General features: G+C 49.9%; 1 protein-coding gene and 2 long non-coding RNA genes across 5 annotated transcripts in view; 1 reads left to right on the top strand and 2 right to left on the bottom strand.

Moving 5' to 3' along the window:
- LOC142065308 (uncharacterized) overlaps positions 1–5,600 on the bottom strand; it is a 16,749-nt gene extending 11,149 nt beyond the window's left edge. The window contains exon 1 of one of the 2 annotated variants that reach the window (XR_012663341.1): positions 4,380–5,600. This is a non-coding gene — a long non-coding RNA (uncharacterized LOC142065308). The remainder of the gene's footprint in view (positions 1–4,379) is intronic. The other variant, XR_012663342.1, reaches the window with a different exon arrangement.
- On the top strand, positions 5,534–17,545 carry SLC16A5 (solute carrier family 16 member 5). Of its 2 annotated transcripts, XM_075111293.1 has the most exons (7): positions 5,534–5,851; positions 6,373–6,431; positions 6,577–6,650; positions 6,758–7,011; positions 10,955–11,098; positions 12,107–12,967; positions 15,415–17,545. In XM_075111293.1, exons 4-7 carry the CDS (start codon positions 6,792–6,794, stop codon positions 15,654–15,656), a joined length of 1,467 nt encoding a protein of 488 aa, XP_074967394.1. In that variant the 5' UTR covers positions 5,534–5,851; positions 6,373–6,431; positions 6,577–6,650; positions 6,758–6,791; the 3' UTR covers positions 15,657–17,545. The 2 variants fall into 2 exon arrangements, with proteins under 2 accessions (XP_074967394.1, XP_074967393.1); XM_075111292.1 differs by having other exon boundaries at positions 6,373–6,650; positions 6,761–7,011.
- On the bottom strand, positions 14,589–15,433 carry LOC142065309 (uncharacterized). The gene is made up of 2 exons (XR_012663343.1): positions 15,360–15,433; positions 14,589–14,710 (listed from the first exon to the last, which is right to left on the bottom strand). It is a non-coding gene; the product is annotated as an uncharacterized LOC142065309 (long non-coding RNA).

Raw genomic sequence — 17,545 nt, 5'->3', positions numbered from 1 at the left:
GACAGTGGCTAAAAGTGAGGAAAACTGTTTGGGCAACCAAGCAAAAAGCCCGGCCCTTAACCCAGGCGCTGAGTTCAAGATGCCTCAGAAAACAGGCCGATTAGTCACTAACGGCCTAGGAAATACCCAATGAACAGTCATCCTCATATTTCAGTGGGTTTTCATCTAAAATTTGAATGCAGAGAAACATGTAAAAACTAAGAAGGGGATGGCCGTATATTTGCCAAACCGAAGTGGTTTTGCCCATGAAACAAAGGCTCGAGGCCACGTTTTGCTGTTTCCACACACGCCCCCGACAACGGGGCCCTGAGACACACAGCAACAGGCACCTCCCAGCGGGAGGATGAGCTCCTGCTTTTCCTTTCAGAGGAATCACAAGGCTGAACATCATGATGCCTCTGGGTGTGGGCAGGAAGAGCCTAGGTGTCAGCGCTAAGTTGTTGGATCTCCTTTCCTGCCCTGTTGTGACTTCTTGGCATCACCTGCCCCTTTCTTGGAGCAACTGTCCTTGGACAAGAGACCTGAGCAGGACCTGGCTGGGATGGCAGAGCATCTGCTTAGAGCAACGCAGCCAAAGCTGCTTCTCTTGGCTAGCTGGAGCCCAAAAACCTGCTAGCTTCCTGAAAACCATGCTCCACAAGTTCTGGCTGCACACTTCAATCCCCACCAACCTCCTCCACCTGCTCCAAGGATCCAGCAACCAGCCACAGGGAAACACTTCTTTTGATCCTTCCCTCGCCAAGTCCCTTATTCCTCATCAATAAAAGCCAAGGTAAATGGCAATTAAGCGCTTGATAGATAAGAGCTGCTAGAGGGAAGCCCCCTTGCCACTGCTCAGGATCCCCAGAGGTCAGTCCATGGTAGAGAGGGGCTGCAGCAGGGTTAGACTCTCACCCACAGCTGCATCACAGCCCATCGCCCCCTCCCTGTGCCTCATCCTCATCTGCTGGCCAGCATTTTCGTACAGATAATGAGAAGGTAACTCCATTTATTCAGAAGCCCCACTTTTTAGGGAACACACCACCCTCCTCACCTTCACAGATGCAGGAAATTGATAGAAGAAAACCACCGGCAGCTTCCAGATATCCTCAGTAACCTCAGCCAGGTTCCCAGCAGAGACCCCTGTCCATTTGGGTAGCCCTGTGCCAGCATCAGTCCCCATCTGTGCCCCGCTCTGAGGGCGGCACCAACCCACATCAGAGGGCAATGCCGCAGGTCAGGGTGTCACGCGGCATGAGCCAGAGCCGCTTCCAAAGCCACCTCCAGCATGGATTTATGCAAGTTACTTACTTTACTGGGGAGATACGGATGTGATGGGTAGACTGTTCAGTGGATAAGGAACTGGCTGGATGGTGGCATCCAGCGGGTCGTGGTCAATGGCTCGATGTCCAGATAGAGACCGGTGACGAGTGGTATCCCTCAGGGTTCCATACTGGGACCAGTACTGTTTAATATCTTCATCAATGACAGAGGGATCAAGTGCGCCTTCAGCAAGTTTGCGGATGCCACCAAGCTGAGCGGGGCATGACACACCAGAGGGATGGGATGTCATCCAGAGAGGCCTGGACAAGCTGGAGGGGTGGGCCTGGGAGAACCTCATGGGGTTCAACAAGGCCAAGTGCAAGGTCCTGCACCTGGGTAAGGGCAGCCCCCCAGTATCAGCACAGGCTGGGAGATGGGGGGATGGAGAACAGCCCTGCGGAGAGGGACTTGGGGGGTGGGTGAAAAGCTGGACACGAGCCGGCCATGTGCACTCGCAGCCCTAACCCCTAGCCGTGCCCCGGGCTGCATCCCCGGCAGCGCGGGCAGCAGGGCGAGGGAGGGGGTGCTGCCCCTCTGCCCCGCTCTGTGAGACCCCCCTGCAGCGCCGCCTCCAGCTCGGGGCTCCTCAGCACGGGACAGACACGGGGCTGTTGGAGCGGGGCCAGAGGGGGCACAGAAATGCTCCGGGGGCTGGAGCCCCTCTGCTGCGAGGCTGGGCTGGGAGAGCTGGGGTTGTTCAGCCCAGGGAAGGGAAGGCTGCGGGGGGACCTTATTGTGGCCTCCCAGTGCTTAAAGGGGGGCTGTAGGAAGGGTGGGGGTGACCTCTTTAGCAAGGACTGTTGTAACAGGACAAGGGGGGATGATTTTAAACTAAAGGAGGGGAGATTTAGACTGGATATAAGGAAAACATTTTTTATAATGAGGGCGGTGAAACCCTGGCCCAGGTTGCCCAGAGAGGTGGTCGATGCCCTGTCCCTGGAAGTATTCCAGGCCAGGCTGGACGGGGCTCTGAGCAACCTGATCTGGCTGAAGATGTCCCTGCTCACTGCGGGGGGTTGGACTGGATGGGCTCTAAAGGTCCCTTCCAGCCCAAACCGATCTACCACGATTCTAAGCACGTCTTTCTCAGACTCATCTCCAGAGCCACCCCTGTTGCCTTGGGGAGAGCTGCCCTCCATGGCACCAACCTGCCCCCGGACTGCACGAAGCACAGGCTCTGGGAGAGGCGCCGGCAGCGGCCGGGGCAGGAGGCACGGCGGCAGCTGGGAGGGCAAGGGCCAGCTTGCACACAAACCATTTGCAATCACCCACCAGCCAAAGATTTGCCACCAGGGTAAATTGCAGGGACAAGCCACATCTTGCTGGATTCCTGGGAGCTCACGAGAGCTGTCAGTGCATGCTGTGGCGCTAGCTGCCTCCTCAACCCCCACTTCCCTTCCCCACAGCGAGCAGCGTTATCCCTAGTACTGGCTGACGGTCATTAAACCTAGTCCCAGGAGTGGGATTTCTCACCTGGTATTACACCCGCATTATTGGTGATTAAAGAGCACAAAGCAGCCAAGCAGATCCAAAGTCAGCCCAGGAGTGCAGAAAACAGTGGTGAGACAGATCAAAGACTGATCTAGGCAAGGAGCCAGGCTTAAATGCAGCTGGGGAACAAATGGGGTGGAGGGGGTGTGAGAGGAGGCCCCAGATGAGGCTGGTCAGGCTAATTAAGACCTATTAGCGCAGGCAGGACCCTGATGCCCTTTGCAAAGGGATGACGTGGGACTGATGCTAGGGGAATTGCTTGGGAAATGCATGATAAACCACCCCCACCCTTGGCACAGCCCCATTCTCTCAGCACCAGCAGAGCTGGTCCATAGTGGTTTTGCCAAGGCTGTTCAGATCCTGCTTCAGTCTCAGGCCAGGAATCCGTTTTCAAGTGCTCGGAGAGCTCAGTTTCTGCTGGGTCTGTCTGGGTTCAAGGGAAGGATCAGAGCAGGAGTTTAATTTGGGACTGAACCCGAGGCAGGAATAGCTCCTGAACCACTCCGCAATCCCTCAGCTGAAATGTCACTTATTCTCCCTTACTTACAAAAAAAACCAAACCCCAAACCAAACAACCCCTCCCACACTTCCTCTGCAAGATTCAATCTGCCAGATGATTTGCTAATCTGGATCTCTGGAAAAACTCAACGGGTCTTTCTCAAAAACAATTTGCAAGCTCTGAGGTGTTCGCCCTTTGGTTTCCAGGCACACGGTCTGTCCCAAAACCGCTGCTGAGCTCAGGATGGGCTCACAGAGCCGTAACATGACAGTAAGGACATGCACGGAGCAGGGGGCTTGCAGCCACCTCCACCGTGCCCCAGGCATCCGCCTGTCCCTCGAGGGCTGTGAGTGACTGCTGACAAGCAACATCCCGCAGAGACAAGTCGTGGCGTTGGGCCAGGCTGCACTACTTGGGCCAACGCTTTAATCGGAGCCAGATCTGGATTCTCTGCTATCAGCTTTCTGGGTGACCTTGGAAAAGTCAGCTGGAATATAACACAACCTACCTGGGAGAGGATGGCAAAGCAAGCCACGATCTCAGGATGAAAAGGTACTTAAAAAGTCACTTATAAAGGTATTTACCAAGAGAAATGCTTGGCTTTCCTACCCCCAACAGACACTGAATGACCCCAAAAAACAGTCTACCACCCTGCTCAGTTTACAGTAAACATCTCACTCTGTGCACGCAGCCTATTTTACACATTCATAAACTACATGTCCAGCACACACCAGTGCTGAGCTGGGGCGGCAGGAGGATGCTGCTGCAAGCTACACAGCGGGATCCAGAGACCTAATGTACCGTGAACAAGAAACTTTCTCCTCTGTTTCCATCCCTGCTCCCAAGCTGCAGGCATCGTCCGGTCTTTGAACACCCCACCAAGACCCGTCGCTGGGGGCAGCGGTTTTGCCTCCCCCATCAGCCACAGTCCTGACTTCCCCGCTGGACCCTGCAGCTGGGTCTCCCTCCTGAGGGGCTGCAGGGGACAAGCAAGCTGCTCTTCTCCCCACGGAGGGACCCACCAGCCGCCAGCTCTCGCTGAGGACAATATAGAGACACCATCACCATTTGCAGGGTAAACATAAACCTCTTCCGAGGAGGTGAGCTATGTAGATGTCCTTGTGTTTCTCAGCATAAAGGGCCGCCTGACCTCGCAGGCAGCAGCCAGCAACCCCTGCCTGGTGCTCTGGGCCCAGCAGCTGCTCGTCCCCCATCACAGATGGGGAAACTGAGGCACGGAAGAAGCGGTGAGAATCACCGTGTGAGCGCTCCTGGTCTGCTGCTGTTAACAACCAGTAGGGCTGCTCCATCACAGCCAGGGAAATCCAAGAAGGTTTGAATACTGGTGTCTTGGGGGGTCACTGGAAGAAGAAACAACATTCAGACCTGAACAAGAGAGAATTAGTTCATGAGGGCAGAGAGTGACCGGACTGTAACAAAGTCTGAAACCGCCGGCGCGCTCTCCCTCGTCCCGTCGGGCACCCGTCCGACCGCAGGCGTTGCACGGGCTGGCAGAGGGAAGCAGCTTTGCACCAGGTCATCTGCTCCCAACAAAAACACGCTGTTCGCGGTAGGCACCCAGGTGTGGCTATTGCTGTGGACTGCAATCCTATTCCCAACATTATTAGATGATCACGTGCGTGTGAAAAGCTGCCTGTGTCTCGCAGGTGTCCCTGGTCTTTACGTTCCCTGCTCAGCGCCAGGAGCAGGTTGCCTGGGAGCATCGAGCCCACAGGAGCCCGCAAGCACGCGCTACCCCTACGCCTTTGCACGGCTCGTCCTACCCAGCGACCCTGGAAGGGTTAAACCACGGTTTTCGGTGCTGCTGTTGTTCGATGTAGCCAGCACTGGAACAAAGTCCAAAGTCGTTCCTTTACCTTTTTGCAGGCAGGAGGCAGCGAGGAGGCCATGCGGCACTTGGCAGCACATCTCCGGGCTCCTTGCAGTAACCGTGCAGGTCAGGCTGCCCCGGGTAAAGGCTGTCCTGCAGCCAGGGGCAGAAGGTGGACGCAAGCATGGGGTCTGCAGCCCCACTGGAGAGCAGGCGCACAGGGAGGCGTGGGGGGAGCCAGCAATCTAATGGAGAACCTCGGGAGTTGGACAGGGCAGCTGGGAACAGAGAGGAGCTGTGCTTCTGCCTTTTTTTGCAGGTTCGCTGTTGCCGGGGAGAGGTTTTAGGCTGCCATCCAGCTAATTCACACCACAGAGACAAGCATTTGAATTAGTTGCATTATCTGCGCCCAGCTAAAGTGAACAAAGGATTAAAGTGTGCTGAGCACCACCGCCGTGATTTGCATCCCAGAGCCCCTTCCCACGGGCCCCCTCTGCTCCTGGCCTTTTTTTTTTTGGCTGTGAGCCAGCCGGCGTAAGAGCCCTGTTTACAGAAGTGATGCCTACGTTAATATTGCAAAAGACTTCATCAAAGCTTTTAGTCGCTACTGAAGCAGAAGTATCTAACCGTGGGCCGTGAGCTGACCGGGCTGCAGCACAGGGGATGAGCCGCCCGCGCAGCCGCGCGCTTCCTACCCTTCGTTCGACCAACTCTGGTCTCGGCCTGAGGTACGAAACTCGCTGTCACCATGGCGTGTTTGAAATAATGAGCAAAATCAAACCATATTTCATTTTTAATGCTGCACACAAAACTCAAATGTAGCTATTGTTTTAGGGAAAAAAAACCCACTATTTGAGTGCTAAATAAATATTGCGCTGTGCAGTGACCTTACGGGCACGTTTTTTGAGCTCATCCAGCTGCCGAAGATTTTTTTTTTTTAATGCGTGTTTATTCATGTGGAGAGGATGGGGAATGCTATTGCTGTATGTTTTGTGTTGCCGGTCTCAAAGAAATCAAAACTGGGATGTCTCAGAAGGGGCTCTAGGTCTAAAACAGAGGTAAGGCAAAAGCCTCTCTGAGATCGCCAGATCCTAATTAACGGCTTTAAAAATGTTTTTTCACCACTAGCACTTTGAAGGTTGGTGTAGTTTTTCCTGAATGCTTCTTACTGAGCTCTGCTGTGGCACGCAAGCTTTATACATTACTATTTTTCTTGGCATTTGCTGAGTTTTTTTTCTTCTCTTCTCAGCACGAAGACTGAGTGACCTTAGCAATTGCCAGCAAGGGGACTCCACATGATGAAAGCAGGTGAAAGGGAGAATAAGGGCGGGAACTAGGTACGGCCAATTCCTACCTCAGAGGAGGTGTGGTCCTGTTCTGTACCTGGTTGTGGTCACAGTCTGGTGAAATATAAAAAGGGAAGGCGCTTGTTTCTCAAGCAATCTGTTGCCAGGATCCTGCAGTGAGAAGGAAGGGAGGTGCTAGAAGAAAAGCAGAGCAAGAAGCCCAGAATGCCAGCTGCAAAAGGTATGGGATGCACTGGTGCCCCTGAGCCTCGGGAATGCCGCCAGCCCTTCTCTGTAGGTCTGTTTGCCGGACGGAGGGTTGCGTGGTAGCTGCACTACCTTCCTCAGCAGGCTAGCTTAGGAGGAGGAAGAAGAAGCCACCATGTCCCAAGGAGGAGCAGCAGCACGCAAAGCTGCTGAGCCCCAGGACAGGGGGTGGGCATGGATGGTCCTGCTCGCCGCAGTGCTGCTCCAGGGGCTGACGCTGGGCTTCCCCTCCTGCATCGGTGTTGTCTTCATGGACCTCCAGCATGAGTTCCAGGCCAGCAATAGCGAGACGTCGTGGTTCCCATCCATCATGGTGGCCGTGCTGTACGGAGGCGGTAAGTAACGGCCGCAGGGAATGCCCTCCACCACCTCCTGCGGTTGTGTTGCTGATGAAGGGCCATAACGAGGGCACTTTTAGCATTTCGTTATGGTGGACGGTGGAAGGGACTGGGAGGTCCGAGCAGACTGGCTGGCCAGCAGTGCACAGTCACTTTGATAACACAGTCCAAAGCTAAGTGTCCACAGAAACCCAGCTGCCTTTAGCCACTCTAAGTGACAACCAAGACCCTTGGTGAATCCCCCTCAGCCCAGCTTCTCCAGACCAGTGAGAACTTAATTCGCAGCAGCTCTTTGAATAAGCTGGCAGGTAGCGCTGGGGCTTGGGTGCTTTCTTGATTCATCTTCTGTCCGCGAGAGCACATCTTGTTCCATGTGCCACATGACAGCTGTGTTCTTCATGGTTGAAAAGATGCCAAAAGCCGAGCTCCTCCAGGCTGCTAGTGGAGGCAGAGTGTTAAAAGCAACTCCTTGGGCGGTGGCATAGAGTGCACACCCAAGCAGGCATCAGGGTGAATGTGAGCATAGCTGGATTAACACAGAATGTGGGTCAGGCAGCACCCTCCAGGTAAAGGGGGATGGAAGGAGGGTTGCGCTTTGTGGAGGGTGAATCACTGTTTTTCCTCCCAGAGAAAGTGTGGGAGCTGCACAGGACAGGGTCCCCAGATCCCCCACCCAGACAGATATTTCTGCATAGAAGAGAAAAACAAATCCCCAGCAGCTCAAGGACTTCCCAATGGGTGTTGCTGCTGACCCCTCCACGTGCAACTCCCGTGCTTGTTTGATAAACAGACTAGCCAAACCCCACCAGGCAAAAGAAGCAAAGTACCCAGTGACGCCCACGTGTCTGAGCTGCTCCCTGAGTTCATACCTGCCTCCTTCCACGGCTGGTGAAGGGTGACGGTATAGTATGAAGAAAAAAAAAAAGCAGAGCCCTGAGTCATGCTGATGTGAAGGCTGTGGCAGGTTCACCCTCTCCTGCGCAGGACTTGGCTGACTGCCACCTGACATGGGAGAGAGAGTTTACACCTTAGCAGAAGCAGATGGGTCCAGAATTACAAGGTGCAGATGGAAAGAGACCTCAGGGGAAGCAACTATGGGAGGAATTATCACTGAAGGGTCAGCAGAAATTGAGCAGTGTCCTGGGGCTTTGAATTTGGAGACTGCTGGGCATTCCCTGCGCTGCCTTCCATCCCCTGTGGTCCTGCTGTGGTTAGCAGGAAGGAGCCAAGTGGGACATACTGGCTCTGGGAAATGGTCCCAGGAGCAGCTCAGACCCAACATGCCCAGGAAGGACAAGTCTGGCAGAATCCACCAGAAAATACCCATTATCCTGGTATTTTACTGGTAATGAAGTAATTGTTTCGTAGGAGGCCAGAACCACAGTAAAAGGTAACATAAAGAAAGCCAATAAATAGATCCAAAAGTTATAAATTAGACAAGGAAAGAATAGCCTCTTGTTAATTATATTCACTGACAGCGTTTGTCAGGGCACAGCCAGTGAATTACAAGACAGTTATTACTTCGCTTGCCAGTTATGTCTCCTACTGCAGGCTGTTACAGCAGAGGAGTGCTTGTTGTTGTCCCCCAGCTGCGTAAGGCAGGAGTAACACAACCACAAACCAGGACAAAAAAACCCAACAAAACACTTAAGACTCCCTCTGAGGCCAAGCATGTGTGGCTTTTGCTGCAGCTTCCGACCTCCCTTGTGGTGGGCCAGGCTTGGTCTGATGCAGGTTCTCAGCACACCCACGACCTTGGCACTTAAAGGGAGGGGGGGAGAAATATTTGTTCAAAAATTGGTAAACAGGGCAGGGAATGGACAGAGCAGCCCATCCCCAGAGAGGCCAGTGCAGTGAGAAGGTCCCATGCAGGAGAGCTAACCCGAGCTCAGCAGAGCTCTGCAAGGAGACAGGGAAGGGCACAGTGCAAACAATAGCTCATAACGTGAGCCAAACATATCTCACTACCCATGCTCTTTTCCTAGGTAAAAGCAGTTAACCTTTATTTTGTTATAAGAATCATTTCAGAGACCTCAGGATCCCATGGGCGTCTCCAAAAGGGGAAATGTAGGAGCTCAGGCTCTTGCAGGTTCCTGCTCCGAGATACCCACACACACGTAACTCTGCATCACGCTCATACAAATGCAGCACTTTTGTTGGAACTATTTTTACAAAGGAAAGCACAAAAGCCCCAGGGAAACAAGAAATAATGTCTGAAACCTAAAAAGCAAGTTAACAGGGACAAATAATGAAAAATCCTTAAGATTTATAGAGCCGGTCTCATTATTTTGGAGTGGTCAATTTATGACTTCTGGCTACTTGGGTTGGTTAAACAGCAGTACCATCCTTAATGCCTTCAGCAGGAGGAAAAATAATCCAGTCAGCAGTTTGCTGAATACTTTTCCAAAGGCCAGTTGAAGTCTGAGGTGAAAATCTCCCAAGCAGATCAAAATACAGACAGCTGCAGTCCTAATTTTAATAATGTTCCACTGTTCACTTGACTATGTGGACTTTATTTCAAACCAGATGTTGATTTAGGCCACAAATATGCCACAGGTTATCTTTCCCTACACTGATTGACTCCTAATTCTGAAGCTTACAGCCATTTTGCATTTGCTTTTATAACCTTAAGTGTTCAGAAGAGGGAAAAAAAAACCAAAAACCTGGAAAACCTTGAGGATCCTCAAAGGACCAGGAAAAGGCGTACCTTCAGGTCCTCTTCTGCCAAAGCCTGCAGAGAGCAGCATGTTTCCCACTGATGGTCTGCAGGTCTGAACTAATCTTTTTCCTACCCCAAAATGAAGGATGCTAAATGACATTAACAAACCGGTAATGTACCACAATCTCATGGAATTCACCCAAAGTCTATGAAACTTAAACAATTAACTGACCTGAAACACACACCTCCGTGCCTATTTGTTAATTGCTTTTTCTGATGAAATAACATAACTTGTTCCTAGGAAAGCCTGCCAGCAACGTAGGTACACAATAAAACACAGGTTTCTGCCCGAGCGGGGCAGAGCCGGGCTCCGGCCCATCGGAACACCCGGGTCTCGCTCCCGCCTCTGCGGTGGTTGTGCTGGAGGTGTGGGAGTGGGAACCGGGATGTGCACCGCCTGCTCCTAGGCTTCTGTCCTCTTGGAAGTGGACACAGGTAAAGCTGCCCACCCCTGCCAGGTACGGTATGCCAGGACAGGCATGTGCAAAGAGCTGTGCCGACAATAACGTCTTATTATTTTCCTGGGGAAGATGACTTACAGGACAGCTGCAAGACTCCACAAGCTGCAGCTTGGATGCTACTGCCTGAAGCTGAGATTGAGTCCCATGCAGACATGAATATACCTCTCCAGCCATTTTTAAATAATCCTTCTCAATGACGTTTATTTTCCTCCCATTCTTGATCAAGTTCAGAGTCAATCTGCCTTCTCTTGCAAGGAGTTTCACCTAGGTAGCAGGACACCAGGGCAGTTTAGGAGATTTTGTGGCAGAATATCTGAAAAACATGGTGAAATAAGAGTGGAAATATGCAAACAGAAGTATCACCCTGCTTAGCATCTCTTACTCAGAGGCACAGAAATCCAAGTCCTCTCCTTTTTCAAATCCTTCCCAGAATTTATATCATGTGAGAAGAGAATTATACTTGAAGGTCCTTCTTCCATTCCATTTCCAAGAGTTTTAAGTAAAATCCACCACAAGGAAGCTTAGAAATCCTACCTGACGACCAAAATCCAAGCAGATCACAGGCGCTTTGCCCTCAGCTAACAAACCAGCCATGCCCTTGGGCAGATCAGGGAATACATTTTGTCTTTCTGGCCCCCCCACTACATTATGCTGCTGGGACAATCCTCAGGGTCTCTAGACTATATAATCTGATAATTGCAGCATCCCAGCAGGGCCAAAATATTTCCTTCCTCCCTAACGGCTCCCCTTTTGCTTCCAGGGCCCCTCTGCAGCATCTTGGTGAAGCGATTTGGCTGCAGGTTTGTGGTGATGCTGGGAGGCCTGCTCAGCAGCGTGGGCATGGTGTCCAGCTCCTTCTGCAAGTCCATCAGCCAGCTTTACTTAACAGCTGGCTTCATCACTGGTGAGTACCGACGAACAGCAGGAAAACCCAGCTGCTGTGCTTGACTTGAGGGATGGGAAATAGCGAGATTCCCTGCTAAGTGCTCACGTTTTTCCATTCATCTGTGAAATAGGATAAATCAAAAGCCCCACAGCACAGCGGGAATCGTATAGAAGCTAGGCTTGCCCTTCACACCCCTTTAACGCACACCTCAGCCAGCCAAGCTCACTGGAAAGTGCTTCTCTCTCTGGAAAAAGCTACATCTCCAGAGGGCGGAATGGAGAGCAAAGATGTCTGTTCTTTTTAGTAGCTTCTGAGTCTTTTGTCTTTGAAGAAGGGAGGGTTTTTTTCAGTCTTGGAAGGTAATGTGTTGGGACAACATCCTTTCCAAGTTCCCTGGGCTTGTTTTTCACCACTCCCAATCTGGGGGAATCTGGCGATACCTTTTTCTAACAAAAGAACCTGTTGGTTTTGAACAGAAGTAACAGATGGGAACTTTTCCTTTCCAAATATTTCTCCTGTGTGACTGATGTTCAACTCTGGCTTTTTTCTAACACAAAGAAATTAATTTCTGCAGCCAGGTTACTTTGGAACAAATCCTGTTGGATCTTGCAAGCTAAGCTGCGTCCACTGCATAGAGAGAAAAACAAATAACTCCCTGACCCCGCTGAAGTGTCAGGAAAGCAGCACTGCTTGTTGCATGTGGTATAAAAACCAAGTTTTTAATGAACAATTCCTTAACGATTCTCGGAATGGCAGCGTGCCCCAGACAAATGTCAGCTTGGATCAGTATATTTAGCGTACCCAAGAACACAAGGCGTTTAATTGACGCACAACATCATTCTTCACCCCTTGCATGGGGTTCCTGAGTATTAATCACTGGGGGTTGCGCAGCCTGGCAGGCGAGGAAGTGCTTCGGTGGCAGATGAAGTCACCTGTGGGTACACTCGGGATTTGGGCTCGTATAACCCTTTAAGACAAGGCAGAGGGATCGTGCACTGTCACTTTCTCTTTCATTCCTACTGATAGGTCTGGGATCTTGCTTCAGCTTCCAGGCAGGAGTGACGGTGCTGGGCTACTACTTTGTGCGGTGGCGAACGCTGGCCAATGCCATAGCATCCACTGGCGTCTCTCTCGGTTTCACGCTGTGGCCGTTGCTCTCTCAGTACTTGCTGGATGAGATGGGCTGGAGAAACACCTTCCTCATCTTTGGAGGAATACTATTGAACTGTTGTGTTTGTGGAGCCATCATGAGGCCAGTTCAGCTTGCGTCAGGGTCACCACTACAGTCACCCAAGCCCACGGAAGAGCCAGGGAGAACATCAGAAGGGGCACAACTGTCCAATGGAGCATCTTCTCCCCACCCCAAGCAGCAAAGCAGAAGGACTGCATGCTTCCAGATGCTGCAGAAGTACCTGGCTTTTGACATCTTCTGTCAAAACAAAGGCTACCAGATTTACACTATTGGAGTGACCTGGATGATGATGGGGTTTGCGTTACCCCACGTCTACCTTGTGCCTTATGCCATCCAGAACGGGGTGGAGGAACGTAGGGCAGCCCTCCTCATCTCCATTATCGGGCTCATCAACATCTTCATACGCCCTTTGACAGGGCTGCTCTCAGGGCACAGAGTCTTCACGGGGAGACGTATCTACCTGTTCAGCCTGGCTGCGCTCCTCTGCGGGCTGAGCAATTTCATCTGCGTCATTTCAGCTGAGTTCAGCGTGCTCATCATCTACTGCATCATCCTCAGTATAGCCATGAGCGGCATCGGGGCACTCACCTTCCAGGTGCTGATGGATGTGGTGGAGATGGACAGGTTCTCGAGTGCTCTAGGGCTCTTCACCATCCTGGAGAGCATCACGCTCCTCATCGGACCCCCTCTCACAGGTGAGAGAAGCTATTAAAGAAGGCTGGGGAAAACCTGCTTGTTTAGACACTGGTGACAAGTGTTTGGGAGCAAAAAGAAGGGAAACGAGGGAGTTTCTAAACCCATGCAGGCAGGTGAGTTATGCCAAGGGAGCAATACAAAAGGGAGAGTTGGAACGATCAGCCCCTTCTCACGGCTGAAGGAGGGCCATTTCTGCAGCTGCCCACGGGTCGCTGCAGCAAGAGCAGACAGTGAAAAGTTACCCACATGGCAGGCAGTTTTATAGGCAGGGGAGTGAGGAGAGCTTTTTTCCAGTGAGAGGCAGGACACAGAGAAAAATTACTCTTGCTGTCTCTGAACCATGTCACTGCACTGCTAGTCGCCATTGTTTTATCTATGAAGTCTCAAGGAACTGCTAACATCCCATTAAACAAATTAACTGTCATCAGAATTATTACCAGTTCTACATTATTCAAGAGCCTTATAGTAAAAGCTTCTGTTTGCTCTTCTTTCTGAGTTCTGGAGCGTATTAATTTTTCTCTGGAGACAAGGAGCCAGTTATGAGCCCCAATCCAATAAATTATTCACAGATTTCAGAGTTCACTCCAAACGCCGCTAAGTGACCTGTCCGAGACGCACCTGCTCCTGCAGTACAGCAGCAAATTCAAAAGACTAACAAAAAACACATGTGAACCTGAGCAGGAATCCTTGATTCAGGCTTTAGTTCTCTTCTCCAGACAATGAATTTTGTGCCATTCAGCCAGAAAATAATGTCTTCTCCCAAAAGAATGGGATGATAACATGCACCATATTTCATAGTATTCCCTGGCATTAGTGTGTCAGTCACTTTTCTCAAAGTGCAAAAAAGGTCTTTTCTTGGACATCTGTCGTGGTTTAGCCCCAGTCGGCAACCAAGCACCACACAGCTGCTCGCTCACACCCCCATGGTGGGATGGGGAGAGAATCAGAAGAGTAAAAGTGAGGAAACTCGTGGGTTCAGATAAAGACAGTTTAATAGGTAAAGCAAACGCTGTGCATGCCACCAAAGCAAAACAAGGAATTAATTCCCTCCGTCCCATGGGCAGGCAGGTGTTCAGCTGTCTCCAGGAAAGCAGGGCTCCATCACACCTAACAGTTACTTGAGAAGACATGCTCCATTGCTCTGAATGTCCCCCCCCTTCCTCCTTCCCCCAGCTTCATACGCTGGGCATGACCCCATATGGTCTGGAATATCCCTTTGGTCAGTTGGGATCAGCTGCCCTGGCTGTGCCCCCTCCCCTCCCGGCTTCTTGTGCCCCTGGCAGAGCCTGGGGAGCTGGGAAAGTCCTTGAGCAGTGTAAGCCCTGCTCAGCAAAAACTAAAACATCTCCATGTTATCACCACTGTTTCCAGCACAAATCCAAAACTCAGCCCCACACGAGCTACTACGAAGCAAACTAACCCTATCCCAGCTGAAACCAGGACAGTATCCACCCCTTATTCCATACCATTTACATCATGCTCAGGTCCCACACTATCCAGTACAACTTCAATAACCACTACCTGCCTTCCTATCCTTTGACAGAAAATACAGGTATCATTTATTATTCCCTTAGTCTATGGACCACCCCTGTAAAATATCCACAGATGTCCACAAAAACATCCATTGAGTTCATTTACTCCATGACTTTGGGCTGATAGAAGTGGCACATGGGCAAAATAAAGCGCAGTAAAAGCAGCTCCATTTCTATTTGTAGTCCTCAAGTCTGCTACAGTAAAATGCACTGTGAAAAGAAACATCACCAATCGTTACTGAAGAATACAAGCAAACAAACCTTATTCCGGTATTTCCATATAAATAAGCAGCCTATAGAGAAGGCACCATATATTTGACTTGACTATCACCTTTCCATCTCCAACATTATTGTTTAATTACTCATTTGATATCTCACACTTCTAAATGTTACACACTGAGGGCACTTAATGTTGGTCATAATGCTTGCTGCACTGTGAATTTCCCTCTCCCTGATTACGCACTATTAGAGACAAGTTTTCAGTTTAGAGACCCTAACATGTCCATTTTTGAGAGATTTCTCTCTTTATTTGGTCTGTTTTCTGACCTGGGGTGTAACAGGGTCACTCATTACAAAATCCTGTGAGTGACAGTGGCACAGGGGTCCTCTGCTGAGCAAACAAAATGAATCAGCAGGTTGGGGGAAACTTGCAATTTCCTTTTTTCCCTGATTTTTCTGTGTATTGAGAAATACTTTATACAGAAGGAGAAACAGCACCTGAGCGGCGATGACAAAAAAAAAAAAAGAAGAAACAACCCCTAGAAACTAGAGAAGATAACTTAACTCATCCGTGCATGCTTATCTTTTGTATATGGCAGTTTGCTGAATGATTTAGGTTTAACATTTATGTAAAAGTCACCCAGTTGCCTTTAGTATGCATCTCCTCTTTGACTAAGCTACGGCTTCTATTTCAGGTCTCCTGGTCGACGTAACGAGTGATTTCCACTGTGTCTTCTACAACTCCAGTTTCTTCCTGATATCAGCTGCATTATTTATGGGGCTCAGCTTCTGTACTCTGGAAAAAAAGAAACGATTGAAAGAGGCTTCAAAAGTACCTTTGGACAGTCCCTCCAGATGTCAATACAGTGAAATGCCAACGGAAACACGGTCTGAGAGTCAATCCCCTCCAGCAGTTGTGTACATCACAAGCATATGAAGAGAAAGGAAAGGAGGGGAAAAAAAAAAACAAAACAAAAAAGAAGAGGAAGACAAACCATTCCGTGCCCTGTGCAAAGCTACACAAGGCCAGCACTGACGGCAGATGGGAAAACAAGAGTCTGCTTTCCACAACCATCGCCATCCTTCTGCGCGGCGCTTCCGCTCCGTGGGGCCGTGTCAGACTCCACGTGAGCGATCCAGGCTGCAGGCTGAGCCCCAAACCCAGCGCCAGCCAAAGAGCCGAAGGACAGAGAACTGCGCTCTCCTAAAGCAAACCACGGGGTAACAGCCATGGTAGCCAGCTCTGAGAGACAAAAGCTGGGGCAGTTCAATTGGTTTAAGTCAGTGCCTTTACGAAGTCACTGGAATGTCACATTTCAGTTGGTAGCACTGGACAATACGTACTAATGGCTATGCACAATGGAAGCTCTTTCACAAAAAAAGTGTTATTGCCTCGTCTGAACATGCAATTTTGGTGCAGGCTTATATGAAGTTTCCTGGTCGCTTCCCATGTCAGGGGTGGCAAGACAAACACTTTCCACAGGAAGTGTGTTATTATTTTCCACATCGCTAAATATTATATGGAGGCTGCTGCACGGGTTGCAGAACTCAGCCAAGTCTCTACTAAGATCAAGTATTTTCTCCTATGAGGTATATATATGAGCTCTTCACACTAAGGACATTTTCAAAGCCTCAAAGGTTCAGCTCCAGAGCATCAAAAAGCAAAAAACCCCAAACCTTAGAGTGCCTCCTTTGTATAACTAGTGATACAAGTGCTTCTTGATATATCATAAACTAGGATTCATGGCTTGTGTAAATACACCACTTTCCAGCATTATCTGGGACTTACTTTGAGGGGCAGGGGAGCACGGAAGGTGTTACTAGACCTGAGAGTAAGTGTATGCATCCTTATATGGGGCCAAATTCAAAGCCACCATAGCTCCCCCTTGTGTAAATGACTTTAGCTCTTTAGTCTTAGACTCTCAGACTTAATTACACCAGCATTCTCATTATAGAGAAGTTTGCACAAGCATAATTTACAAATAAATCTGTGGGGAAAAGTATACTGAGAAGAGTCAGTGTTACTGACTTTCATACCCGTACAGCCTTGACTTAAGTGGCTTTTCTTGCTGCACCCCTGGGAGTTATACTTGGCAGTACTAAGATGAGAGCTGCATCAGCCTCTGGCCTCCCTCAGTATCAGCCTGAGCTGCAAACTGTTTATATTCTGTATCGTTCCTGATCTGACAGAAGCCAATAGCTCACAAAGCACTGCAGATGATTACATTAGAACACTCAGAAAGATGGAAGCGTAAAATGGGAGTGAAATGGAAGAAATAACAGCTTTCAGTTCAGCTGCGGTGCTTATCTTGAGAACCATTCTATCAAATTCCTAGCTACAAAACCAGTTCTTGTAAGACAAAACAAACCAACCACACTGGATGAAGCCACCGGGAAACTGACTCCAAGGTCTTCAGAGATGATAATGGCTTCACAGCTGGCTTTTATGGTTGAAGAGGAGGATCAGCCGTCAAAGGGGTTCCTGCTCCCACCACTCAGTGGTATCTGTATTTCAGCATTGCTCTAGGATTACTGAACCAGTATGCTTTGCATTTCCTGATCAAACAAACACTTAAATTAGATATGTATGTCTCCCACTAGCCATCTTATCTGCCACCACACGTGTTTATTAACTTGTGTAATGCTTAGATGGTCCATAACCACAAAGTAAACCGGGACTGGTGCTTCTCAGCCTACCGAAACAATGGCTGTTGTATGTTCCTAGGAAAAAGATGGGGCTTTCCCCCACTCAAAACAACAACGAAAAGTTCCAAACCTCTTCTAGCTATTGCAAATAAAACAGCTAAGCAGCTGAATGGATTGACA

The sequence above is a fragment of the Phalacrocorax aristotelis genome, chromosome 16 (genome assembly GCF_949628215.1).
Source record: "Phalacrocorax aristotelis chromosome 16, bGulAri2.1, whole genome shotgun sequence".
Taxonomy (NCBI): domain Eukaryota; kingdom Metazoa; phylum Chordata; class Aves; order Suliformes; family Phalacrocoracidae; genus Phalacrocorax; species Phalacrocorax aristotelis.
The sequence above is the reverse complement of the archived record's forward strand: the minus strand, read 5'-3'. Positions and strand labels throughout refer to the sequence as shown.